Source organism: Mugil cephalus, chromosome 17, assembly GCF_022458985.1.
Source record: "Mugil cephalus isolate CIBA_MC_2020 chromosome 17, CIBA_Mcephalus_1.1, whole genome shotgun sequence".
NCBI lineage: Eukaryota > Metazoa > Chordata > Actinopteri > Mugiliformes > Mugilidae > Mugil > Mugil cephalus.
The window spans coordinates 13,383,742-13,411,123 of record NC_061786.1 but is presented as its reverse complement, the minus strand read 5'-3'; the positions used below and the strand labels follow the sequence as shown (position 1 = coordinate 13,411,123).

Sequence of the window (27,382 nt, the reverse complement as noted above, 5' to 3'; positions counted from 1 at the left end):
TGCCACATTGCCGTCATTACGTGGGTATATGTGTGCTGTTTGCGCGAGGGTACCTGCAGCTTACTAATTGTGGAAACACAGCGAAGGATCCCGAAACACATTGTTTGCATCACACACATGCTTACCCACTTGCACACGCTCGCGCACACAGTGAGAACAAAGAGAGTAGGTCACTGCAGGGAACATTGCGATGGCAGATGAGCAGGCCACTTTTCAGCCGCGCGTAACCCAACCCCGCTCTCCTCTTCCTCGTTTCCCCTCGTCTTCCTCCTCTCATTCCCTCAGGATGTTCGCTCATAGAGGCCGCATGAATTAGTGATCAGCACGCTCACTTGTTAGCGCGAGCAGCCGCCCGCGGGTGTACCGAGGGGTTAAAAGCAAACACGCGCGTGCTCCTATGGAACGTGATCTCAGAGATTTCCCACATCTCCGTTCTTGCCAAAACATCAATTTAGGTTAGGGAATTAGCCACAGCGTGTTTTTTTTTTGTTTGCGTGTGCATGTCAACAGCTACCTTATCGGTCATACACATGGATTTCGATGACATGTGAGTCATAGTTGGCTGGCTGAGGCTCATGGAAAATTCACGGTTTGACTTTAGTGGGCTGTGAATAGACCGGCCAAACAAGCGCTTTGTTGTCATTCTGAAGCTAATCACGATTAAACCAAGATCTGGGAAGTTTGCAAACAAACAATAGATTGGCATAAAATGTCCTAATATGCAATGTTTATCTGTGTTTTCTTTTCCCTAAATAAGGATTTATTTACATAAAATAAAATTAAACCTGCAGTAGTAAGTACATTTATAATTTGCTTCAGTTGCCCTGCAGCTTGGATGTTGTAGTTCTGTCCAATTATTCTCATCAGCACCTTTCCTTTTAGCTTTGAAACTACCTTCATCATAGAGCATAGGTCTTCAATTGCGGGGGAATGCAAAATCTTTGGTTGATTAGACATTATTTATATATTTTTCTCCCACAGTTTATTTTTTTTTTAAATACACATTAATATGAATCCAACATATTTTAGCAAAGGGATAAAAGGAGGCAGAGGACGTTCAGTTTCAGTCGGCACTTCACTCATTCAGTGATACAGGAGCTGTCTCAACAGCGTTTCACACAGATCACCACACTCGCCAAGACCTGTCAATCTAAGCCTCCTGTACACAGTAGGCCCCGCCCCTATCGCTGCTGAGCCAATCACAAGGCCACATATTACACGCTGACTGGCTTACAGCCTATTCAGTCCCCAAGTGCAGCTGCTACATTACATAAAGTATATTTGTGTCAGATATGTTCATGTTTACGCTAGCTGCACGGCCACTCTACTGTTACACGTGTTTGAAACTAAAAAAATGTATATTTGTACCTGTGTATTATTTGAATAGCTTAATATTTAATGCAAGATGATAATAATAATGTATATTTATAAATAACCAGGGGCAAGTTTAATATAGAACACGTATAGTAGGTACGGGGTCCCTACTTAATCTCTCCATCAGTTTGAGGTCCTTGGCCTGAAAAACGTTGACGACCACTGATACAGAGTAAGACATGGATAAAAAAACAATACGAAATTCACTGCAAGCGTTGTGTGATAACGAGTTAATGGAGGTGTATTTAGGCGGGATTGCACATTTATGAAAAAAATGTATCTAAGGTTTCTGTGCTCCAATGAGAATGTATAAACAGATTTGTTACATCATGCGTCCTGGTTTTTCTGGCATCAGCAGAGAAAAATAATGGTTGAGGGACTCACAGAGGACATGAAAACACAAATGTGTTGTTGCAGAGGAAGCAACTTTTTTGACGCGTAGCTTCTCCTGCTATTTATACACAACTATGGGGGCGAAGATTAAATTTTAAACGAGTGCATTTAACACTTATTGCGGCATCGCGGTGAGTCACCGCCGTCCCTCTCCTCTGGCTTTTTGGGATCCTCGCGTTCCGATGGTGAGGTTCGTCCAGGTTTTCTCCTCAAAAAGCGCAACAGGAGTCGAGATATTCGCACATTCCTTGCCTCGGCCTCACGTCCACGCCTGTCCAGAATGCACCTTGTATGGTGAACTAGAAGCCTGACTAAAAATGGTATCAGGGAGCCCGGGAGGGAGGTGAAGTCAGCTCTGAAGTTTAGCCAGCCACCCCGAGGCGTTCGGCACAGGGAGGAGCAGATGCACTTACATGGGGAGAAGAACTGGAAGTAAAAGAGAACGGGAATGAGGGGGGGATTATGAGTTAAAAAACAAATAAATAAATAAAGCGATAATCTGCTTATTTATTTATTTTTAAATCAAAATTGTTTAACCACAGTGAACAACATACTGCCGAATAGCTGCGGTTCACAGCTTGCTGAATCATTTACAACTCTGCATGTGTCAGACAGGGTGATGATGTGATTTCTCTGCAGAAAGGTAGAGTGCAGCCTATATTTTCAGGCACATTTGCTGCCTCATCCTAACACTGGCTGACAGTACTTACTGTAGAACCAGAGAAACTGCAGTGCCTTCATCTATCATATCATATCATAGATTTACGCAATAGTAGTAAAATAAGTTGATAGATGCATATTTATATGGAAATATGGTACATGATTTACTTAATTAATTCAAGCGAAAATGCAAAATATTTGAATCGGTGTCATCTTCTTGAGCTGGCTATTAAGCTTTTTGGGTTATAAAGCAACTCTGATTTAAACACACTTTCTTTTCTCATTTTCATTCAATTAAAAATGAACGAAAGTAATCCTTACCTGTAGTAATATATTCAGGGGAAATTAAACCATATCTGTGTTTTGATTCAGACAGATCCGTATCTCTGATACACATAATGAACGATTATTGGTTGTCTGTGGTTTTTATCATTAATGCCAAATTTAATAAGATCTGACATAGAGTGTGTGCAATTTCCAAAAGGACACGGGGCCGACTAGACACACAGCACCACCTCTCATCCCGGTGTGCTGAGCTTACAGGTACCTGGTGTCTTGGTTCTCTAAGCTGTCACTAATGTACAGAGGCAGATCTCACAGCCGACATTCTGCCCGCGCTCCTGCAGGTAACAAGCACCCTTTCCACCCTGGTGAGATGTGCTGTGTCAGCGGAGCGAGGGCAGCGCCGTGGGGGTGTTTTCTCTCCTACTGACGCCGACGGAAAAGACAGTCTGCTCAGATACAAGTGACAGAATTAGGGACTAGTTTCAGAGCAGCAGTTCATCAGCCGCAAAAATTTCAGGGCAACACGATGAAATTGTTTTGTGATGTAGTAAGTGTTGAGCAGAACTAAAGTTAAAATTAATGACATGTTGAAGGTACCTTTAAGAGGAGTCCTCAATCAGCCCTATCAGAATGACACACTCAGTCCATCGTTCTTCTTAATTCTTGGAATAAAGAAGTTGCCAACGCTGCAGGGAGACGGTCGGCAGGGAGACAAATAATAGCGCTACCGCTGATTGCTCCGAAACCAGCTCTCATGGTGGCCTCTTTTTTTTTTCCTATCCCTCCTACCGAGCTGCTTGATTGAGTTCACAGCCAAAGAGGCCAATTTGTTGCCCATAGAGAGGAGTGAGCACGAAAAACATCAGACATGTGGGAATGTATTATAGGGGGATAGTTAAAGTGTGATGCATAAGGGGAAGTGAGGAGATAATTACGTAAAGAACAAAACAAGGACAACAAAAAGCACCGTGAGACAAACAGCGCCTAGAGAAGATTGCAGGAAAATGACAGGTGGCTGGAAAATCTAATTTCCCCATTAACTCAATAATAAAATGAAATGGATACAAAGCAGTAACAGTCACATCTGTAGCCCAGAGAAGGGTGGCAGTGTTAACTTTAAACCACAATTTAAAGTGTGGAGAAGAAGGCCACCATTTCTCTTTGCAACTAGTGCTACTGCAGAATAACAGTCTGCAATCATGAGGCTGAACTGTTCGCATGTAAATCTCATAACTTCTGTATGTTTTTTTTTTATCTTCCGCAGGAGAGGTTTGAGGCGTTGTTTAGGATCTACGACGAACAGACGACTTTCCAGATGTTCAAAAGCTTCCGGAGAGTCCGAATCAACTTCAGCACCCCAGAGGCAGCCGCCCGCGCTCGCATCGAGCTCCACGAGTCCGAGTTCAACGGCAAGAAGCTGAAACTCTACTTTGCTCAAGTGAGTGTCAGTTGAGGGTTCTGGGAAAGGGCAGGCTGGGGGCCTGGGAGATGGGCCATCTGAGGAACAGCTCTGTTTACTTAAAAGGTTATGCCACAGCACTTCGTTGTCTCCAGCAAAACACGCGAAGCAGGGACCTACTCCGAGAAGGAAGATGGCACCGACTTTCCTCACGACTCCTCTTTCAGTTTCTCTTTTTTTTTTTCATTCCCTTCTCATAGTGACACTCACTTCTCTGAGCCACACCTGACAGCTTCCTCAGCCCGCCAACCCTCCCGTCAAAACCGATCACTCACACGACTGAACACGAGAACGCAGTTTTTGATTTCTCTGCTGCCGAGAGAGGGGAGATTTGTGTTTTTCTGCACGCCAACACACAAAACAGGAAGAGCATATCTTGAGTATTGCCATGTAATTGTGGTTCAAATTCTTGTATCTACAAAAATAAGATTAGGCGTGGAGAAAATGTTTAATTTTGCTTAAACTGTACAAAATGTGTCAGTAAAACCTGTTCCTGTTTGGATACAAACATTCAACATCTCAATTAAACAGATATATTTAAATGTGTAGCGAGTTCAAAAACACAGGTTATCCTAGGTGCCGTCGAAGTCGTCATCCTTCCTGAGAAAATAGGAGTCAGCTGGAAGCAAATTGTTGCCCCCTTCATCAGGAATACATCAGCAGTCATGACCCCCACTGCACCTCTTAGTACTTTGATGTAAGAGGATTAAGGATTTTACCGCACAGACAGATGCCGCACGTTGCTATTGTAATTACAGCAATTGGCAGCTATTATAATACCAAAATCCCTTCATGGGAAAGAGCTTAAAATTTGAGACTAAAACACTGAAGTTGTGACTACAAACACAACTCTTTTCTTGCTTTTGAATGGCAGGTAAGAAACGTGTAAACAGTCATCCCACAAGACCATCTCTGCAGTAACGGCGATGCAGTCGCTAGAGTTCAAATATATGTTGTCATCTCCTCTGCCACAGATCCAGAACGGCGATGAGAACATCGACAAGTCCTACCTGGCGCCTCCCCAGCCAGTCAAACAGTTCCTGATCTCGCCGCCCGCCTCGCCACCCGTGGGCTGGAGCCAGAGCGAAGACGCCACACCCGTCATCAACTACGACCTCCTGTGCGCCGTAGCCAAGCTAGGACCCGGTCAGTACTCAGCTTCAGCAGATTTGTACAGGATGTCCCTGCTTGGTGTGTGTACAACAGGTACAACACAGGGAAAACTGTGTCCAACACAATGCGAGTTGTTCATCCGTGAGCAGTAACCCAGATACAAACAGGAAGTCGTTTTGCATACCTCAGTGGAGCTAGCATAGAAAGGACACGTCTCTCAAGAAGCAATCAGGACAACAGGACCATAAAACTGTTTTATTTTTAGCTTTTACCTCAGAGTTTTCCATTCATATCCAAGAAGGGAAGCATGTTTTCTTAGATGCACATTGAAGGCTGTCTTGGCCTGGTGTGAAATGAGCAAAGAACTTCCTGCTACAGTGGTACTCTGAAAAGCACCGGCTTCAAACCCATAAATCAAATCCACAGTTCACGCCACCATCCGTCAGTGTCCGGGTGCGTAATCCCCGGTTGCTGCGCTCTAACATCTCAAAGGAATCAGTGCTAGTATTTGTGGAGATGTCTGTGTGTGCACATGGATTTGACAGATCTACAGTAGCTGTTCACTCAACCAATCAGAAAAACAGACATTGTCCAATCACAGGAAACACTGCTCCAGGTTTAAACTTTGTTAGCTCAGTGCTTACAGCATTAACCTAGCCTTACATGGCTAACTGTTGTAGTTTGTGTGGCTACGGCTTAGATTGACTAAGCTGTAGCCACACAAACAATTGAAGAAACAAATGAGAAGCTTTTGTCCATCTCAGTCTTTAATAAGGAGCCCATTATTTTAGACTCTGGTGTGCTTTATAATATATATTTATATAATCAGTTCAGTAATCTGAAATTTATACAGTGCACCACAAATATGGTTATGAAGCTCAGTTTCATTATGTCACAAGTAGCTTTTTTGGTGGTTCCTTTCTATTAAATTTTTTTTTTTTTTTTTACGTAATCCGAAGGCAGAACTGGGATGAAGGTTTCAACATCTTCCCCAGCATTCCCCGGCATCACTTCTGCTCAGTAACCTCCTCTGCCTCATTCTCCCTTGTTGATGAGATATCAGGTTGCGGCAACCTTTAGAAAATGTCACCCGACGCGCACAAATGTCTGCAGCGTCTTGCCACGATTGTGTATGTGGGCACGATCACGCTGATGAACCAAATCATGATCCGCCTTTCCACGTTCTCACCAACACACACACACACAATCCAGCTCAGAGGACCACTTTTGACACAGTCTGACACAATTTCCATAGCAACGAGAGGCATCAGGAAATGGCTTTGTTCTTTGTCATCGTCCTTTCCATCTAAAATCAGATTAGCGCCGAGCCGCAGCACAGCGCGCTGACTCCCTCTGTCAACTCCCCGCGGTAACAGCAGGACCCCATTCACTGTCCATCTCTGCGTTTGGCACCACGGTGGAAACGCTACCAGACCAATTTCCTCCTGTCTGCCAGCTGTCTGATCTCATCTCCATGGCAACTGTGATACAATCTCGCAAGTGTGTGTTTTCAATCTGAGCCGAGTTTGGCATCTGGACAAATGGCAGGACTGTGCCGAGGCAAAATGTTTTTCTCTCGAATTCATGTCTTGACTGCTGACCTGTTCTTGAACCAGCAGAAAAATGGCAGACCATGTTTTATTGCTGAAGTACGCATAATATATGGTAATTCTTAGAAATGTGTTCAGTATGTAGGACTGTAGCCTCTGCGAGGAGTGCTTTTGTTCTCTCTATCAGAAGTGTTAGAAGATGCATTTAAATTACTTCAGTAAAACTCAATACTCTAATGCTATATATGTCTTGCATATATTGATTTATTTATGATTATTAAAACAATGATAAGATAAGAAAATGTTCTCAACTTTTAACAATCCAAATGCGCACGTATGCAGTTTGTTTTGATGGGTTATCATAATTTATAAGATTATTAAGGGACGTGAAGGTTTAATCTGCAAATTAACTGTTGTACAACTATCAGGCATAACATTATGACCACATTCCTCTAATATTGTGTAGGTTTTCCTTGTGCCTTCGCACCTGTGACTCATCAGTGAATGGACATGGGCCTTCTGAGGGCGTCCTGTGGTGTTTATTGTTTAAAAATGTTCAATAGCAGAACTATACTTATAACAATACCAATTGAGTACTTCATTCAGTTTGATTCAACTCTAGTTTGTCACACAAACTACTGTTGTTGCGGTGGTGGACCAATCACACGGCACATTGAATCGAAGAACTTGTGATTGTCTGCGAGCAAAACCATAGAAACAGTTTTTCTAGACCTGGGTACACAATGAGCTGATCACAGTAATCATTTGACAGGTGCAGTGGTGCTAGTGGCAACAGATTGTTGTTGGTGGGGGCCTTTGGGGTCCTATGGGTTGAGGTTAGCAGCCTCTGTGGATCATCTCACAGATACTTGATCAGTAGGCAGATAAAACATTTGATCCCCTGATTTCAGTGTTTCTCAAATACAGTGAAATGGAGATTTTTAAAACTGACATTTTAAGTTGGATAAAGGTCATAAAGTCTCAAAATTATATAAATCCAATTCTCCATGTTCTACTCAGAAACCAAAATATATCAATATTGCAAGGTCTGACCCTTTACTACAGTGCTTGTTGCTTACTACACTCCATTTTAGGGGTGGGTATTGGCAAGGACTTCACGATACTTGAGTCACGATACGATACATTATTGCGATATATTGCAGTATTTTACATAGTTTACTAAATGCAGCTTAAAATACAAGTTACATACATGTACATCAGATCACAGTGATAATTCATTCATGTTAATCCAGTCGTTCACAGCCTAAAACATGACTTCTTCTCTTTTTTTAAATAAATATTGTATCAGGAGAAAAAGATATATTGCCATATCGATATTTTTTCCCAACCCTATTTTATTTGTTGTATTATTTCCTTTATAACCTTTGTTCTTCTCTCTCTTTCTACTTTCTACCCCTTGTCCCTCACTTCTCCTTCCTCCCAGGTGAAAAGTACGAACTCCACGCGGGCACCGAGTCCACCCCCAGCGTGGTCGTCCACGTGTGCGAGAGCGAGACGGAGGAGGACGAGGCGGCGCGGCCAAAGCAGCAGATCGTCCAGACCAGACGTCCCGACGGACCCCCGAAGGTCTTCAACTAGAGAGGCCTCCCCCCGCGACACCTGGCGCGGCCCCCGACCGCCCCTTAAAAACCCGCAACACACCTGCCCTGTCTCTCTCGTCTCTGCACTCACAGAGAGCGTCGACGCCCCTCATTTCAGTTCAACTACAAGCAAAAACAAACCAACAAACATTGCTCGAAGATGGTGTTTGTGGGGAGCGCGGCGATGGAATGAGGCGGCTTGAAGGGGATGGATGAGAATCACACACACACTCATCACATTCTGCGGACAGCGTGGGGAGCGGCGGGCACGCTTGCCTCCACCCCACCAACCCCCCCTCCCTCCTTTTCAGCAAGAGGGGTCGGAATACCTGTCCCAACGCAGGCACCCGTCACTTATCACACACTCTCAGCTCTCATTGCTAGTCCTGCTCAGTAGCTTTAGCTTCAGTTAGGTTGTTTGCCGCACCTCTCCCTTCGCCTCACACTCATGTGTACAAAGATCTTTGATTGAGGATGTGTGATACCTCAGAACAAAGACACATTTTTCTCTCTTTCTTCTATTTATTTAATTTTTTTTTTTACAACAAATTATGTTTCAGGTTGCAGTATGTGTATTTTTTCTTCCCTTTCATCCATTTTCATATCTCTCGATTTGCCGCTTCAGCTTGCATCAAGATTGAGTGTGTGATGTTCCCGCTCTTGTCTGCATGTATATACTGTATTACACAAAAAAAGTACAGAAACACAAATACTAACAAGATTATATCAAGAAAAAGGAACTTATTTAACATCACACACACACACAGCACGAAGCGCCATATGTGACTAATTTGTGGTGGTGTTTTGACCTTCTTTCTTTTTTTGTCCTTTCTTTTTCATTTGGAGAGGTGTCGTTTTTTGCTAATCTACTAGATGTGTATTCTTACTACGTATTTGATACCCCGACAGATTTTTGCATGCTTAGTTACTTCTGTAGATGAGGAGCTGAGGTGTTTTTTTTGTTTGTTTGTTTGTTTGTTTTTTTAAATCGTTGTTTGTGATGACAGGGAAATGGTGTGACGCTTTTGACGTAAGTGCATATTCCCACGCAGAGTTAAAAGTGATGTCTTTGGTAGGTTGAAAAAAAAAAAGAAAAAAAAAGACGAATGTTTTTTTTGTAAGATTGACAGATCAGTCCTCTACATGATGGCTAATCAGCATCCGTCGCTTTTGTCGAGATTTGATGCATCGGAGACACTTCATCCCGCTCATCTCTTCAAGGGACGTGTGCATTTTTATTGTTTTCCTCTTTCCTTTTTTTTTTGTTTTGTTTTTTTTTCTAATTCCATCTGTTCTAACTCGCGTCTTCTGCGTCCCGTTCGCGTCGTTTGATCAGACTCATTCTCTTATGTGTCAGGTTTCCTCCGAAACCTACTACTGCTTGTTTTGCACTGAGAATCTCTTGATATCTCCAAGCGATGGCGGGGCTCTCCCGCCACGCACCTGAATACCGCGCTGCTTGACGCTGTACATAGCTGAGCCGTGAATTTGTGTACATTTTAGATATTGCCTGGAAGCATTTTGCTGATAAAAGGGAAAAATTAGTTAGCCTCGTGAGATACCAACTGATAACCAACCAAAGCATTCACTCACCTCATGTTGTTAAACCGAAATCATATTTTCCCAACATGAATGCAGTCTAATTTTTATCTCTTTTTTTTTGTTGTTGTTGTTGTATTACATTCTTTTATTGGAAACCTCAAAAAAAACCTTCAAATACTTTTATTTTTTTCTTGAATGCACCTCTTGTATCGGTGTGCGTTACCTACTCGTTTAATGAAACATTTCAGTGCTTAAGAAGCAACATGGACTAATGCTTTCAACAGGGCTTCTGGTGAGTCTAAACCTTATTTATGTCATTAGGCAGCATGAAACCTAAAATACTTTTTTGCTATTTAACAATATTCGTAAGCAGAAGACAAGTCTGTGTGCATGTGAGCACTTTATATCTGTTTTCTTTTGTCACATTAAATAGTCTTTTCTGAGACAAAGTATGAAGCACATAGTTTCTTTTTTTTTTTTCTTTCTTTTATCTCAAGCTAAACACCTGGTTAGCCTTTTCACCAGCATATTGCAGTGAGTGAAGTACTCCACTTCCTTTTTGCTAGTGTGAACCTTTCAGGCCTTTTGGAATCTGTGGGAGAGTACCGCTGGACAAGTGTGTAGACATGCAGTACAGTTTTAAATAGGCGCGCAAGGAGGCGGGATGGCACTGCAGAGTAAAATCAGTTATCTTTGTTTTCGTGTTTGTCCGCAAAGAACCATCCATCTCATCTTCTGAGAAAGCTGAAACAGTTCTTAGAAATGCACCGGTGTTGACGGAGTGCACTTTTATTGGCGCTACGGGAAAGCTGTCGCACTCATTGGAGCAGACAGCGGATTGGTGGAACTGCCCGGGTGGATGATGATACAGAGGAGGCACCGGAGCAGGAAGGAAAGACTCGTGAAGATTTTTTTTTTTTTTTTTTTTTACTCTGTGGTCATGGTGTTTAAAACTGGTCACAGTTGAAAAGAAAATGTATATTTATGTACATATTGCCAAGTGTTTTTTCTGTTGCTGAGGCCAGTCCCAGTGTGCAGTTTGTTATGGCTTCTCTTGGCAATGTAATTGTAATGGAAACAAACTAAAAAAAAAAAAATAATAACAATAATAATAATTATAATAATGACAAAAACGTGTAAGTCCTGAAGATGCTCGATCAAAACCAACTGTCATTGTGTTGTGTTCAACATGGACTCTGTTTGAATGTTTCTTTTATTTCTGGGGAACGTCTACTAAAAAGCTCAATAATACCGTTTGTCACTGTTGTACTGTTTCTGTTGAAATCTGAATATTGTGTCTTGTATCGTAGGAATCCAGAAAACAAAAGTAGCAAAACAAGCAATAATTTACAGTTCTATAATACCAGTATGTGTATTTCATGTTCTGTACTTATTTCTCGGAGATGGTCTCTGTCTCTTACAGTATCCGCTTCTATTTGTGTAGTATAATAGTCATTTGTTTCACATAGAAAAATACATAAAGACTTATTCTTAAAAGCCACGTTTAGTGTTGTTTATTGTAGGTGATTCCATGCTTGCGATGCAAATACAGAAACATAATATGTATTTGTCACTGTCAACCATGAAAATGTCGCCTTGCTGTATTTTTTGGTACTAAAACCGAAAAATCAAAAACACCAAGTTGAAGTTTTATCACATAGCAGCCACTGCCGTTCGTAGACAACTTTGGTTTGGCTTTGGCTATTACAAGAAAGGACGCACACACTTCATATCAGGTCAGATTAATATGTAATGCATCATCAGTTTCAGCCTGGATAACGTTATGGGTTAGAAAAAATCGTGACTGAAATTAAGTTTATCATTATTTGGGGGATTCTTGTTACATGTTAATGCTAATGCCAACCGCGAGCTAACGCGACGTTAGCTGCGTGTTTCAGGGGTGTCCAAGCAGAAGTTGCATTTACTACTTCACCCTACACAGTGGTTCCACTTACTTCTTGTAGTATCTTTGTAGGAGAGGCTTCACTTGTTAAGGACAGATCAGACTTCGTCCCCTCTGTGTCCTCCTTTGGTCAAATCGTCTGTCCAGTGAGTGAGAGTATAGGGGTTGGTGAATGTAGTCCAATTAGTCAACTTTTTAAAGTAACACTCACAATCTCAGGGAGTGAGTATATTAATATATTCTTTAAAATATACGTTTTCCTCGTCCATTCTTGCCAAAACAATCCAATTGAAATATGCTAACCGCCGTCTACAGGCTGTAGTGTTTGAAATGTGTTGCATCCAGTTAAGCCCCGCCCCTCAAAAAAACGTCACATTGTTGCTGTGTTCCTGTGGTGCCTGGAGCGTTGTTAGTGGGGGCCTTTGGGTCCTATGGGTTGAGGGGAGGGGCCTCTGTGGATCATCCCACAGATACTTGATCAGTTTGGGATCTAGTGAATTTGGAGGCCAGGTCAACACCACCTAAACTAATGTTGTGTGCCTGTGTCAGGCTGCATCCTGCTGCCTTCGAGGAGTGTCATTGCTATGGGGTGGGTGTACCTGGTCTGGTGTAGGCGGGGTGGTACATGTTTAACTAACATCCATAATAACATGCCAGGTCCAATGAATATTGCATTGTCACAAGATCTTATTTACTTCACCTGTCGGTGGTCATTATGTTATGGCTAATTGGTGTATACACTTGGAAGAAGAAATTCTGAAATTACTGAGTAGTTAATAGCCAACAATATTGAATTTATTTTCCACCTTTTTTTGCTGGGATGGATTATAACCGCTATATTTTTGTAGTCCACAGATTATTCCATAAAATGTTTGAAATCCCCCAGTTTGATACTGACTTGTTTTCAACACGAAGCTATAAAATAGCTTTCAAAGCCACTATGAGAACCCTTTTCACTGAGCAATAATTCTCAACATTAAAACGACTCTATGGCTTACATAACTTACTGTGGGTAACTCTGACCTGCCCGCCTATTGAAGTTTACAGCAGCAGTTTCCTCCTGTCAGTTGTGAAGAAAAAAATGGGTACGGTGGTACAATAGATTTCTGTCATCTGTTGCCTCCCGTCAAACTGCTCTTCATTATTTGCGTGAGGAAAGAGAAAACAACAAAGAAGAGACGAATAACCCAAAACAATAATGCGCTGTCATCTTGGATTTCACAAGCACGTTATTTGCACAAAAGAGGAGGAAAGCTACTCATGTACATGGGGGTGGGGAAGGGGGCTAAGTTGAAACATGTTAAAAGCAGTAGACGCAGATGATCCTAGGGCAATAATATTACCTGGGCCCCTCTTGGCATGCTTGGTGATTAAGAGGTAAAACAGTGGCAGGCTCTCTGGGTAGGGGGCCGAGTAGCAGCTGTGAGATGAGGCATACACTCCACTTCCTTGTGTCTTGTTCGCAGTGACACAAAAAGCCTTCTCTTCTCCGTTTGGAGAATGGGGAATTCCTCTTCACAATGACCCTTACTGTTGAACGTGATGATGTGTGTGCACCTGGAGGGGGGGAAGGACAGATCAAGTTAACGTGGCTCTTGTGGGTGTGAACTGGTCCGGTACCTCCAGATTCCTTGAAAGGTACTCTGTACTACTCTCTGGAGTTAACACAGCACAGATGTCTCCGTTTGTTGCTCCTTTAGCCGACAAAGACCTGGTTTGGTTCAGAACCATGTGCAGCACCGGTTCCATCACTCACGGCCTGGTAGGTGGTTAAACCTAGCTTCCACCAACAAATTCTGCACACAATCCTTTTGATCCTTTGGGCGTCTGGTGGAATTCAGCAGTTTAGCTTCTTTAGAAGATCGGATAACTCACTTATTATCCATTTTGCTTTCACAGGCCCTGTACATGGCCATTGTTATATACCAAAAAGGTATAATATTAAAACCACTAAAAGGAGAAGTAAATAACATTGACTGTCCATCTTGTGACAATACAATATTCCGCTGGGAAGCTTTTGTTTGGACCTGGCATTCATGTGAACGTTGCTTAGACATGTACCACCCACCTAGACCAGACCAGACACCCCCACACATCATAGTAATGATACTCCTTTATGACAGCAGCCATTCCCAGGAGGATGTAGTCGAAACAGATACACACACACAAAAAAAATGGTTTTGGAACAACTCAAAAAACAAGAAAAACTTCACAAGGTGATGACTTGGCCTCCAAATCCACTAGATCTCGAACTCATCAAGTATCTGTGAGATGCACTGGAACAAGCCTGATTCAAGCCTGAGGCCCCTCCACTCAACCCACTGGACCCAAAGATCCCCACTAACAACGTCCTGTTACCAGACACCACAGGACACCATGTCTGTTGACCCCTTCACAGTTTGTAAACAATGTGACATTTTTCGAGGGGCGGGGCTTAACTGGATGCAACACATCTCGAACACTACAGCCTGTAAACGGTGGTTAGCATATTTCAACGGACAGTTTTGGCAAGAATGGACGAGGAAAATGCATATTTTAGAGAATATATTAATACACTCGACATTTTGCATTCAGTATCAAGCTGTCCCTTATCCCTTTACTAACATATGTTGGATTCATGTTAATGTGTATTTACAGAAATTTAAATTTGTGTGGGAAAATTTTAAAAATATATAAAAAATGTCTAATCAACCTAAGATTTTGCAACCCCACCCCCCCTGTTGAATATCTCAGCATGAAATAAATGAATTGCCATAAATACGACAAGTGGTCCCCAAAGCATGAGCTCTACTTCTATGGTGACATTTAATTTATTTCACCCATCCATGGCTTATGAGCCAAGCACTCAGCAAACTGCAAACAGGTTGTTTACACCATCTGCAGTGGACTGAAGCCAAGACAATACCAGGATGCCATTATGAAAGCTGTATTCTTCTCTATGAAACTTGACCTCCGTCCTTTGGACCGACTGTGCAATAGGCCGCAACTGCAGCTGGACACGGAGACACGGGCACAACGCATTCAGGCTGTAAACATCGCTTTCAGCCCGTTGGGTGAAGCAGGACAATGTGTCTCTGCTCAAATGAAGTTTAGTTACGCGCTCTCACAAAAGCTCAGCACCGACTTGCTTTACAGTCATGGGCACCACCTAGCCCCTGGGGGTAACGCGAGCCTCCATCGTGATGCCTTGTTGGCAAAGTTTTAGGGCAAAGACAACCAGCTTGTGTCATAAGAGAAAGGAGGGGATGAGCATCATTGCAAGTAAAGTAAAGTTTCCCATTCAGTGGAGAGCTTTCACAGAATGTATAGAAGTGTTTGAATGAAGCTTAGCGTCCTACAATAGAAGAAATGGAAAAGGCTGTAACACACTGTACCTTTTCAGCAAACACACCCAGTGTAAAGTTGTCCACAGGGTTAATTTTCAACCACATATATATGAAATGTGTTTGTGCGAACATAAAAGGATTTGTGATAACATTGAAACAGTGTATTTTGCCCAGACTCGCACAAAAACACGCGCACATTTAATGTCTCCATGAATGGGAGGTAATGATTTCATTCTTTTGTTCCCAGGCCGTGGCACGAGGAGACGCACACACTCACACAGGTGAGCACGGCCGATGACACACACCGGGTTTTGCTTTTCCCACCACTCTCTGGTAGATGCAGACAGGCTGATGTTGAGAGGCGGCAGTTGTGGCGAGAGGCGAGCAGAGCAGACAGATTCGTACTTTTTGATCATTGGCCGCGGCACGCCTAAGGGCCTGGCGGAAGGACCTGAAAAACCAGCTGCTGGAGATTATTACTCTCGGAGAGGAGCAGCTCAGGGCAGCAAGTGAGCAAGCGTGGAGCCTCCTCCTCCTCCTCCTCCTCTTTTCAAACTCCCCTCCTCCTTTTCACATAAACACTGATTCCCACACAAACCACACAGGTGTTTTTAAAGTCGTCCTTTGTGCGCGTGTGTTTGTGTGTGTGCTGTCAGTTTGTACCTGTGGGACTTTCTTTCTTTGCCCTCTCTGAGTGGCTGACACTCCCCTGCTCTGTCGTTTCTCCCTCCGCAGAACCGTCGTGACTGACTGTCAGCCCTCCACTGGTGGACTATGCCCCCCTCAGTCAGCTGAGGGAGGGGGCTCTGCGCTGCTCAGACACCCGTCAGGAGATAGCTTGGGCTGGAATCAAAGAGCACACGGTCAGGTAAGCCACCGTTCTCAGCCACCGCTTTTGGACTCCTTTTCTGGACCGACATTGCATTTAACGTGTCTGCCAGTTGTGAGTCACTACACTGTCAGCTGGTTACATCAGTCTTCTTCTGTGATTGTGTTTGTGTGTCCGCGTGCGTGTGTGTGGGAACGGGGGTTCTCCCAGACAACATGGCGAGACGGCAGGTGAGTCTCAGGTGAAAGGGAATAGCTCACATTCCAAAGGGCTCTGATATTCGGAGAGACTCCGGAGATTCCGCGGTCGAGCCGACGAGGAGAGACTCGCAGATGAGTCGCGGGGATTAGATTTCAGCTCCCATCACTATCGCGCTCACATCTCCCACTGAGAGGTGACAGTTTGTTGGAACACCTGCACTTATCAGCCCATCAGTTGCCACTACGTTGTAGGAAAATGTGACTGCTGTTCGCACAGTCCTGCTTGGCCAATTCAAAGCCCATCAGGTTTTGAGGGTGGTGTGGCAATTAGTTCTGTGTAGTTCAAACCATAGAATGATTACCTCTAACTCATCTTGTTCATTTTGCTATATTAATTTTTGTCAATAGTTGTGTTTATCTATCATTTAAAATGCCATTATACACTAACTAACTAACACTCTTATGCAGTATTTTACATTAGTCACATTATTTTTTGTTTTTGTTTTTTTAGCGAATGCACAAATGATGCATTAATTTGCAGCCAAGCCGTTTTCACGTGAAAAAACAACATTTTCTCGCGGCTCTTTGGACAATAAGTGCAGCTCCTTTGTGTGTACTTTCCTTTGTTATCACATGAGCTTTGTTTAAAAATATGCTTTGTTATTCAGTCTTAGAAAGGATACCGTACATACCGGCAAAGTAGAATGCACCTCAGCAGAGGGTTCACTTAAAGCAGCTTAAAAATGCAGATGTTGCCGCTCTCAAGGAGTCATTAGAAAGTGTGAGATTTGCATCTAGCCTGATAAAAATGTATGCTGCTTGGAAGGAAACTCCAAAAGCACACGAGCTTCACTGCAGTATTCTGACCCACACGATTTCGGGATTAATCATTCAGCGTTACGTCCAAAATCAGTCCTATTGTTGGAACGGCTGGTTTATTCTCCTCGAGAGGGAAGTCGTGATTGGATCCCCGACGCTTGATCGCGGACAGTATTCAGCGGCTTTCTGCTGGTAATACACAGGACTGACAGGTTTTTAATTACAAAATTTGCCCTTAATCAGTCTAAATACCGCCAGAAAAGCTGTTGCGGTATGTCACTGTTGGATGTTTTTAAGGTTTCTTCTGAGAGTAGCGGGCGGTTAAAGTTGCAGAGAAACCAATTAAAAACTAGATTTGTTTTTGTTTGCAGCCTCTGCTTCTTCGCCATATCTGGCTATTTCAGCTGGACTCACTTTGAATTCCGCCATGTCCTGCTTCAAAACTCTTTTAGATTGCAATGTGCTGCATTACTTTTGACTTGATTTCAGTAATCTCCCCTGACACCCCTCAGAGTGTTACAGACACGTCAAATGGTAAACGCACCAATAAAAGATGGCTTGTTTTTTTGCCATCCAGACTTGTAAATGTGCATTATGCTCTTTCATAACTGTGTGCATAAGCTAAGAAGACTAACTATTTTTTTTTTTATTTCATTATCACACCATTTTAATTCTAATATAGCATCTGATTAGGATTCAGGCTGGATTTTGTAAAGCGTCTTGAGACAATTTGTATTGTTATTGACACTACATAAATAAAATTGATAAAAATCCTACTTGTACAAAAAAAAAGAATCTGAATGAATGTAGCTAAGTAAAAAAGGGGAGAGATCAGTCTATGTAATAGCTTTTTTCCGAACCCTAACACCTAACCCTAATCCTAACCCTAACCCTAACCCTATCCCCTAACATCTGCTGTGGTTTTTGACACTCGCTCTCTCATATGCCTCATTGTACATGCCGTCACTACTGCACACACCTTTTTAAATTAGGTTTGAAATCTCGTACGTCACGTCATCATTTACCTCAATCACAGGCGTCTAGAGTCTGCGCTAAATACCCGTCATTACCGCTGTGAATCATTTGGTTACTCATTGTGGTCACTGAAGTTGCAGTTAATATTCACATGTGACGCGACCCGGATGACCTCTCCGCTGTGACTTCACACTCTCTGCAAGCCTGCGCTTCCACAGGAGCAAATAGGCCTAGCTGTGTATCTTATTAACCTGCACCGGAGTGGCTGCCCAAATATTGACTCTGACCGTCATTTCATGAAGGTCATACTTAGTGTTTATGGACGTGTGCTCGGGACACGGCATTGTATTTTATGTGTCAGTGACCATGTGCAGACAGGAATAGGTCGAAAGGCTTCTTCTGCTTTTTTTTCTTTCTTTCTTTGTTTTGTTTTTTTTTCCAGAGAGAAGAGGAAACTAAATTGTTCCTGTTCTGAACAGACCAATAAATGATTTGTTTACTGAGGGTGGAAGAGAGGATATTGAATTGGCAGCGTTAGTGAATGGCTGCAATTTGTGGAACAACAAACAAGATATTATTACGACGAGTAGAGGACATGCCAAGAAATGGACACCAATGTCAGAACAAAGCGATCTGATTAGATGCACTTACAAATTCCTGTGCCTGTCAAAATTAAATTGAATATCACATATTCTAGTAGAAATATCGTGTTGCTTAGAGTAAACTACTTGTAGGGGATCTTGTCTCTTGAAGTATGTTTAATTTCTTTTTGCCATGTTTTACAAACCCTAAACTTTCTTAGACTCATGACGTTCCGCTTTGCACACCATTTGGGTCTCTTGTGATTTCACAGCTGAAAATGGATGAACAATACTCATATAAGTTACGGATTTTGTAGCTAGTTTGCCTATGTTAACTTTGGTTTGGACACTTGTTAACGGAACTTGAACGTCAGTCTCTGTCTGGAGCCCTCCACATCCTAGGATCGCCACCAGTGATGTTCGATACCACCGATTTCCTTTCCAATCCGATACTGAGTAAAATCCAGGCTGGTACCGGTGATACCGATCTGACACTGATACTTTGTGTAAATACACCCTAATGTGTTTGGTAAACCTAAAAAAGTACTGTATCATAGCTTCATAAAGAATACAAGACGTCAGAGTAATTTATTTATTTATCTTAAACTCTGTATAAAAAGTATATTGAGGTAGCGGCCTCATTTACTATATAGCCGAGCTAATAAAACAACAGAAAAACCAAACAGACACTACTGTGTCTCCTGTCCACCTCGTATACCTCTCCTCTCATATTCTGTCTTGTGGTTTAACCTCAGGTGTCCACAACTCAGTAGTTACTTTCCACTGTGTTCCTTCATTACCTTGAATGACTAAAGTATCGAAAGTATCAATATTTTGATTTGAGAATTGACTTTAGAGCATGAAGACCTGGTATCAGAAGTTAGTATTGCCACTGGTTGATAGAAATCCCTGCAGCTTAACAAGTTTATAATACTGCACAGTAGCTTGCTTCACTAATTTTATATGCAGATAGTTTAATATGCTCTAAAACAATTAAGATAAGAGTGTAGAATTGTACTTTCTCGTGTTGATAAAATCTGTTTAAATTAGCCTGACACATTTACCATCTGCTGTTTTGACATTAAAGGATGTATGTTTATGGCTTAGGCTATTTCCAATCTGCAGCTGAGCCTATCGTATAAATATCTTGTTTGGTTAGTGCACTAGAAATGTAGCAGCTGGTGAACACGTGTCAAGAGATTGACACCAGTCCCATGTCCATGTAGTCAATGCTAGTAGTAAGTTAGCTTAGCTTACCAAACTCACCATCTAACCATGCTCATTCAGTGTCAACACATCTACCTTTAAAGCTGAAATTATCATTATCAGTGAAAACGATAAAATGAACCTAGCTTATCATTTCAGTTAGCTTAGCTTGCTGAGTCACAGCTTGGCAATGTGCGCACTTCGAGGCAGTCACGGTGGCCAGTGTTTTATTGAACCGGTGCCAGGCACAAGGACTTGGTATTCTAAGAAGTACACCTGAAGTAATGATCTGGCTTTAGGATGATGAGCGGGATTAGCTGCGTGTGGATTAGTTCAAGGTGTTTTAACAGCAGGTCTTTCCGCGGCTGAGAGCATTGCCCGTCCTTATTTGACCTATTCCAAACAGTGTCAAACCACTGCCTAACCTTCAATCAATCTGATGTATCACCCACGTCTGTCGGCACACCCCGTTCCGTGAGGGTTGACACATCCACAGAGTGCTAACGCAACACCTGTGCAGACGGCGCCAGTTCCAAGTGCAGTCATGTTGTGTTTGGATCTCTGAACATACCACCAAGTCCTTTATAGCCCGGTTTTGCGATGACATGTGTATGCTGTGAAGACACATACCTCTTACCTGGGATTATCTTGTCAGACCTTTAGATAGATAGATAGATAGATAGATAGATAGATAGATAGATAGATAGATAGATAGATAGATAGACCTCTTCTGTATTAAAGCTGGTGCACATAATTTGTAACAAAATCATGGTCTTTGTTAATGATTAAAGCGACACCCTCTGGACGCATCTTCAAGGATCTGTGTGTACTGTACATTAACAAGGGCATGGCAGGAGTAATGTTAAAATACTACACAGATATTCATGTTTAAATTTATGAATCAACAAATTAACTGCGCCACTCTTAATCACCCCTATCCAGATGTTTACTGTGCTGGCTGCTAGAAAAAGTGAAAGTCGAAGTGTTTTTGCACTATGTTGCTCAAACCATATGACTTACACCTTATGCCCAATTGGCCAAAAATTAAATAAATAAATAAATAAAGATAGTTTAGTGTTCCCGGAAGATGGTTTAAAAATGCAGATGACTCATCCCGCATTTAGGGGCGTGGACTAATAAGAATCTAATTAGATGCTTTCTCCAGTTTCCTTGTCCCTCCCCATGTGCCTGCTCACAACATGGAAGCAGACTTACATTTTTGTGGAGGGTGGGGGGTCTTCTGTATCTAACCATTCGAATAACATGTCAGCCAAGAGATACAAAAAATAATTTCAGTTCCTTCTTAGCCTCATTAACTCAAGTTTTTATATATTTACACTTACTGTTCATACTGTCAACAAATGCCCAACTATGGAGTCATATAAAAATTTAAAGAAAGTTGATAACTTCACTCTTGGACCATATAAATACAATCAACTTGACTATATACAAATAAAACTGACTCGGCTGTTGGTTTTAAAACCTCGCCAACACCAGCTGCGTGCTGTATTCTCCGCTATGTTACCAAAGCACTGGTGTAACCAACCTTAAAGAGCATGCAATCAGTCAGTCGCTTATCAGAAGTCGTCACCTATGCAAACAGCAATCATGATACATGCCATTAATAATCTCTGCGCTTAATACTGTGTCAACACCTAGAGAGCCATTGTGCAATATTTGCGGTTGATAAGACGTTTGGTACACTGATGTCATTATTGGAAATGCAGCACTTTTTCTTTTTCTTTTACATTCACGTATGTTAGACTTCATGTGTGTCACATGTAGAGTGTTTGGTCGTAATGTGACCTCTCACGGTGATTCCAGGATAGCTGAAATGTAAGCTGTTGCACTCCCTCGATGGTCAAAGCTGAGCGCTCTTTTTCGACACATCGCATGCGGAAACAGTGAAATAACAAAGAAGGGAGCAGCGAGGAGAAATCTAATCTCACAACCTCTGTAAAGGGAAGTGGTTCATAAGTACACATTCAGTGGAGAATAAGTGCTAAAACTTCAACGAAGCCTTTACACAAAATCTTTTAAGAGACCTTTTGGGAAACATGTTTATCCTCGAAGACAAAGAGATTGGGATTTCACCCTCTGTTTCAAGGCTTTCGCAAAGCTACAGTTACATTTATCATGCTGAGAAAATCTGATCATTCGATCTTCTCATCTAACCCGATCTGCTCTCACTTGTGTAGCACTGGGTGACAATAATCAGAGTGAGAATGAGAGTATCTCTCAGGTTTTAAGTTACGAGTCTTCCACTTTTTCATTAATAATGCCATTTATAGTATATTATCCTGCCTTTGTTATGTATGTGAGCCCATTCATTAGAAATACAAATACTGCATAATGATAAGAATGATTAGCTGCCTAAGAGTTGAGAAACTCACAGGCCACTGTAAGAAAAAAAGAGAAGGTGATGCTGTGAGTACTTGAATTTTTCTGTCATGATTTTGTAGAGACAGCAGCGATAGACCCCGACCTCATTCAGCGGTTTATAAGCTGACGGGTTCACTTCATACGTGCTGTGCAATTGAAGGTTTTGCATACTTTCTTATGAATTTGACAGCAATCAGTAGGTAAATCTTTGTAAATTAGAGAGGTTTTGTGTCTGTACGTGTGTGTGAATGTTTGTGTTTGGGGCAGCTCTTCCTTGTGCATGGAGTTTCGTCGTTCTTTTTATAGCTGATGCAAATCGTGTCCACTTGTGGTACCTGTTGCCGCTGCGCTTCACTCCCAGCAGACCCACGTAAATGTCAGTTTGGCTATCACTCTAAAGAGCCCCTTTTATTTACAAATGAGACGTTTCATTAGGAGTTACAAAACCAACGAATAAAGAAAAATATACAACAAATCAGGTTAAAAAGAAAGAAAGAAAGGAAAAAACGTCATATATCTGAGACACTGACCTTGTTCTCTTTTACCTTAAACTATGTGAAAAGAGGATGAGGAAGTCCCGTGATGACGAAACCAAACATGTCTAAGTGGACACTGCTCCCATAAACCTACATGTAAATGTAATTTGTTGCTTTTACGAGTCTTATAAACTAGAGTGACGGCAGGTGTAACTGTTTTATGTGAAGTTTGCATGAGTTGTTATCTCTGTACTATCCCGCCCCGGGAGCGATATCAGGTAACGGGGACAGCCCTCACCTAGAGCTGTGCGTAGACTGTTTCCTGAACAGTATCAGGGATGTTCCTACGTGACTGAGGATCTCTGCGTGACGCATAGCAACCGCAACTGCGGTTGATCAGATGTAGATTACAGTACTGTACTGAGATTAATAAAACAAAACCGCCCTGATTTTTTTTTTTTTTTTTTTTTTTTGGAGGAGTTCTGACTGAGGGAGGACGCAAATACCTGTAAAATCTATAAGTGTAAACACAGTGTAATGCCTACTTAATTTTTCCATAGGACAGTATCTTTAAAGTTAAGGCTAGTATCAATTTACATGACATTAAAAAATTAAAAAAAAAAAAAACATTTAAGAAGAGAATTTCTGCATTAAAGAACAAAGTTCTTGTTAGTGTATATTAATTCTGCATCCAATCAAATGCTTAGTTTTTTCAGATGGGGTGTGTCGTCCTTAGCTTTCACGAAAAAAAGAAAGGATATCTTTAAGGTTAGCGTCGATTTAAATTGCATGAAAAGACAATGTCAACAATATGTTGTTCTGTCTCCTCATTATTATTATCCGTGCCACTGTGTGGAGCTCAGATTCAAGCCTGTTAGCTTCTACTGCTTTGATATTGTCTGTGCCATTTTCTTTGGTTTGTTTTGATATTGTCCATCTGTGTCTGGTTCTGTAGTTAGTCTATTGTATGATTGTTGTTTTAAAGCCTTCTCTGTCTGCGTTGTGTAGCTGCCTTGGGACTGCGGCTGAAATTTAGCATTTGTGCTAAGTCCGGCGCATTTACACTGATGACTGACGCATCGATGTTGATTCATGTGCATTGTCCCAATACAATACACTAATAATAATAATCATAATAATAATAATAACAACAATAATAATAAGAAGTCTTTGGAAAGGAAAGGGGTAACCAATAAATACAGCATTGTTAAAACTGGCTAGTTCATTTCCTAAAAACATGACTCAAACCAGATTAAACACACGTTGACATGCATTAAAAAAAGACACTGTAACATACTGACATATCTGTACATTGTTTCCATTATCTCTGCTCTGCATCCGTCCGCATGATAATCACTCTCTAACCCGACCTCTGAAACAACAAAAACGTTCATAAAGCTTGCAGCTGCGCACACACACACACACACACACACACACACACACACACACACACACACACACACACACACACACACACACCTGACGTGTGATCTCTAGGCCGACAAGGGGAACAAGGACACATCCGTTTTCTGTCATTTGAATGTTTCGTCTGAGCACACAGATGGAGATGAGTGACGGCGCCTCTCTCTGCTTTGATCCTACACAGTGAGAACACGCGTCATTTTTTAAATCATGTTAACTTTTGCGCGCGAAGACGCGGCAAAGGCGTCGACACATTAATGTTTCATACACGGCGCTCTGGCGAAGGTCCTCGCTTTTGTGGTTTCTTTAAATCGTTCGCATTTCGCTGTCGCAACTCCCTCTGTTCTGCCTCCTAACTACTGTTTATAAAAATGCGTTGCACTGATCTCTATCTCCAAATCTGTCTTCACCTGTCGTTTCCTCATTCTCTCTCAGTGTAAATCGGTAGTAGGGCTCTTTCAGAAAGGAAATATGATCATGATATTTAGTCATGATTTCACATATTGCTTATCTAAAGGGATTTTTGTGTGTGTGTGTGTGTCTTCGCAGGTTATTTCTGAAGATGCAAGCTTCAACCGTTTCACCTGTGACCACCACTACAATCCCGTCCAACACCACCAACGTCACAAAGACCAAAGAACAAATACTCATCCAGAGTAAGGGCGCCTTGTGTGTGTGCATCTCTCCACATTGTGTTCCTCTTGTGTTTTTTCCACCCCTCCCTAGTTAGACATTGAAACACGCCCTAGTGATAACGTCTGTGTCCCTAACGGTGGAGATTCTGATCACATACAATACGATGAGTCGAGCCCCGTAAACCACGGCCTGTTGCGCCATGTGGTCTAATCTACATAGTTTGTAGGGGAGTGGCACCTGTGCATTTAATAGAAACTATTTGGTGTGTTTGCATATGAGTAACTCTGTTGCTAAGCTACGGCACGCTATTTTTGGCGGATACAAAAAAATAAATGAGTTGTAGCACGAAGAGTGTATGGAATGTGCTGAAGGTGATTTTGAAGAGGGAGGAACACTCGGAGGCAACCTGTCACTGTACTCGCTCCTCCTCTTTCAGGTTCCGGGGCTATGATTGCTGTCATTGTTATCGGCATCATTATCGTCTTTGCCTTTCTACTGATCATCCTGAAGACATACAACAGGTGAGACCACATTCCTCCCAGATGCTAGCATAAGGAATGTCCCGAGCCGTGCAACAATTATGCTATTTTTACCGCATTCAGGGAGGACTAGATGCCTGCTGCTTTTCATCTTTTTTATCAGGCTCAGTCCGATAAAAAGCCGTATCATCACAGTCACTTAAGAGGCAGGCAGCACAGCGAGAAAGGGACGGCCCCTTCTTAGATTGTTTGTTTTGAAGTTTATCAGGAAACCGAGAAAGGCGCAGTTCAAGTAAAAACTCAAATTAATGGAAAAATGTGTTTATCCAGCCGTTCCTTTTTCTCATTATCTTTTCATCAACCCCCGACTCATCAGCTTCATTCTATGACCCTCAATTTGGACATCACTTGAACCTAGATATTTTATTTAAGAGAAACTATAATACGATTACATCTTCCTAAAAGGATGGTGTAATTAAAATATCACAAGCACTTCCTTGGATGTTATTATTGCATGTCCTTATTGAGGAATAATTAACCTGTAACCTGTAATTTTATTTAGCAACTTCCCTTTGAAAGTACTTCAAACTTTCGCTTTATATCTATAAACACAAATCAGCACATTGTGAATGATGCGGGATCAGGAAGTCTTGGCCATGTTATCTGAATATTCGCTGACTACACCTGAAACATTAGCCGTGTCCCAGATGGCACTGAAGTGCGTGTGTGAGTGAGTAAAGCTTGGTAAATCTGCAGGCCGGGACCCCCAAAGGGATGTACAAATGAACCTGAGGGGTCAGAAGATAATGAACAAGATAAATACTTGTTCTTCTTCTGTTTATTTTTCATCCGTTTGTCCTCTGATGGCTAATTTCACCTGTAAAATACCTCATAGTTCCTTCAGGAAAACACAAAATCTGCGTCTTACGTATCTATTGTTCAGCTCCGTGAGGTTGTTGAGGTCAAACATATTCGTAGCCCAACTCCAACAAGACATGTCATATTATTTAACCTCCTGGTCTCTTTTTGGCCAGGCGGACACATGCGTCCAGAGTCCTGGGAGCCACGGGGGGCTCCAAACCTCGCCCCAAGTTGTCGCAGTCCACCATCCAGACTGGCTTGCCGCTGGACACCGTGCCCATCAGCTCCGTGTCGGGCAGCATCAGCTACTCAAACCCGGCCTCGGAGAACAACTTCCAGATGCCTGGAATGGAGCTGAGCAGCGTGGAGGGAAATCACATAGAGCAGTTCAGCACCACCAGCGATTCCACTGTAGTCACCATACACAACGCTCCATCGTTAGGAAACTCGTAGCACCAAGACTGCCGCTTCTGTCTCAGAGCGTGCATTGACTGATGTGCTTTCATCCCCGACCACATACTGTGCTGACTGAATCTGGTGGACGTCTGTGACGTTAGTGTTCTCACTGATCACCAACTGAGCCACTGCTGGTGACCAATGGACGACAAGGTGTATGCAAATATACATTATGAACAAAATGGCGCCGGATAAGATGAAGGATTTTTTTATGGTGGCAAAATTTCTTTTGAAGAATTGCTCATAGACTAAAGACAAAAGTGTTCAGAGTATAGATACCATTACTGTACTCTCTGCTGATGTTGCATCACCACTAATATAAATGTATAAATGAAGAAATGTGTAGTAAAATCTGTAATCTCTCCAGGAAAATGTTGGTCTTCAGTGTGTACATTTCTTGTATTAAAAGTACCTTTGGCTTTGTGAATACACAAGCAGAATAAGTATGAGTTATAGTGAAGAAAAAGGTAGTATAAAAGAGGTTAACTCTGTCTGTTTAATATGTCGATACTGCAGATTTATTTTGACAAGTTGTATTTCTTTTACCTTGCATCACACAGTCTTCTTAGATTTTTTTTTTTAAATCTATAAAATATCAATGCGTTTTCTTTTTCTTTCTTTTTTTTTACCAGACAAAGTGAAGAGACCATGAGATATTTTGTGAAACATCTGTCAGTCGAACTTACTGATGTGAATCTTTCTTTATTTTTTTTTTGATTTGACACCAAAGTATTTTGCACTTTATTTTCGCTACTCCCTTTATTTGTATTATTTGTGGTTCTTTATTAAATGAAATGATATGAAAATAAAATGTAATATTTCTAATTGATGGTCCGCTGTTTTTTGTTATAAAT

At 41.9% G+C, this 27,382-nt stretch overlaps 2 protein-coding genes across 4 annotated transcripts in view; both read left to right on the top strand.

Moving 5' to 3' along the window:
• The window catches only part of rcan3 (regulator of calcineurin 3), a 37,495-nt gene extending 26,017 nt beyond the window's left edge, over nt 1–11,478 (top strand). For all 3 annotated transcript variants that reach the window (XM_047610560.1, XM_047610559.1, XM_047610561.1), the window contains 3 exons: nt 3,977–4,150; nt 5,146–5,317; nt 8,279–11,478. In XM_047610560.1, coding sequence (XP_047466516.1) covers nt 3,977–4,150; nt 5,146–5,317; nt 8,279–8,433 — 501 coding nt within the window. In that variant the 3' untranslated portion in view covers nt 8,434–11,478. The remainder of the gene's footprint in view (nt 1–3,976; nt 4,151–5,145; nt 5,318–8,278) is intronic.
• A 4,159-nt stretch (nt 11,479–15,637) lies between these two features.
• LOC125024021 (non-compact myelin associated protein) lies at nt 15,638–27,353 on the top strand. The gene is made up of 4 exons (XM_047611649.1): nt 15,638–16,074; nt 24,646–24,752; nt 25,169–25,253; nt 26,246–27,353. The coding sequence occupies exons 2-4, from the start codon at nt 24,659–24,661 to the stop codon at nt 26,523–26,525; spliced, it is 459 nt and encodes a 152-aa protein (XP_047467605.1). The 5' UTR covers nt 15,638–16,074; nt 24,646–24,658; the 3' UTR covers nt 26,526–27,353.
• Nucleotides 27,354–27,382: the final 29 nt, after the last annotated feature.

What these genes read in the sequence shown, in the direction of transcription:
- LOC125024021 (XM_047611649.1), top strand. Translation starts at nt 24,659, where the DNA reads ATGCAAGCTTCAACCGTTTCACCTGTGACCACCACTACAATCCCGTCC. An exon ending in AGAACAAATACTCATCCAGA is followed by an intron (nt 24,753 to 25,168) that starts GTAAGGGCGCCT and finishes CTCCTCTTTCAG; the next exon opens with GTTCCGGGGCTATGATTGCT. An exon ending in ATCCTGAAGACATACAACAG is followed by an intron (nt 25,254 to 26,245) that starts GTGAGACCACAT and finishes CTTTTTGGCCAG; the next exon opens with GCGGACACATGCGTCCAGAG.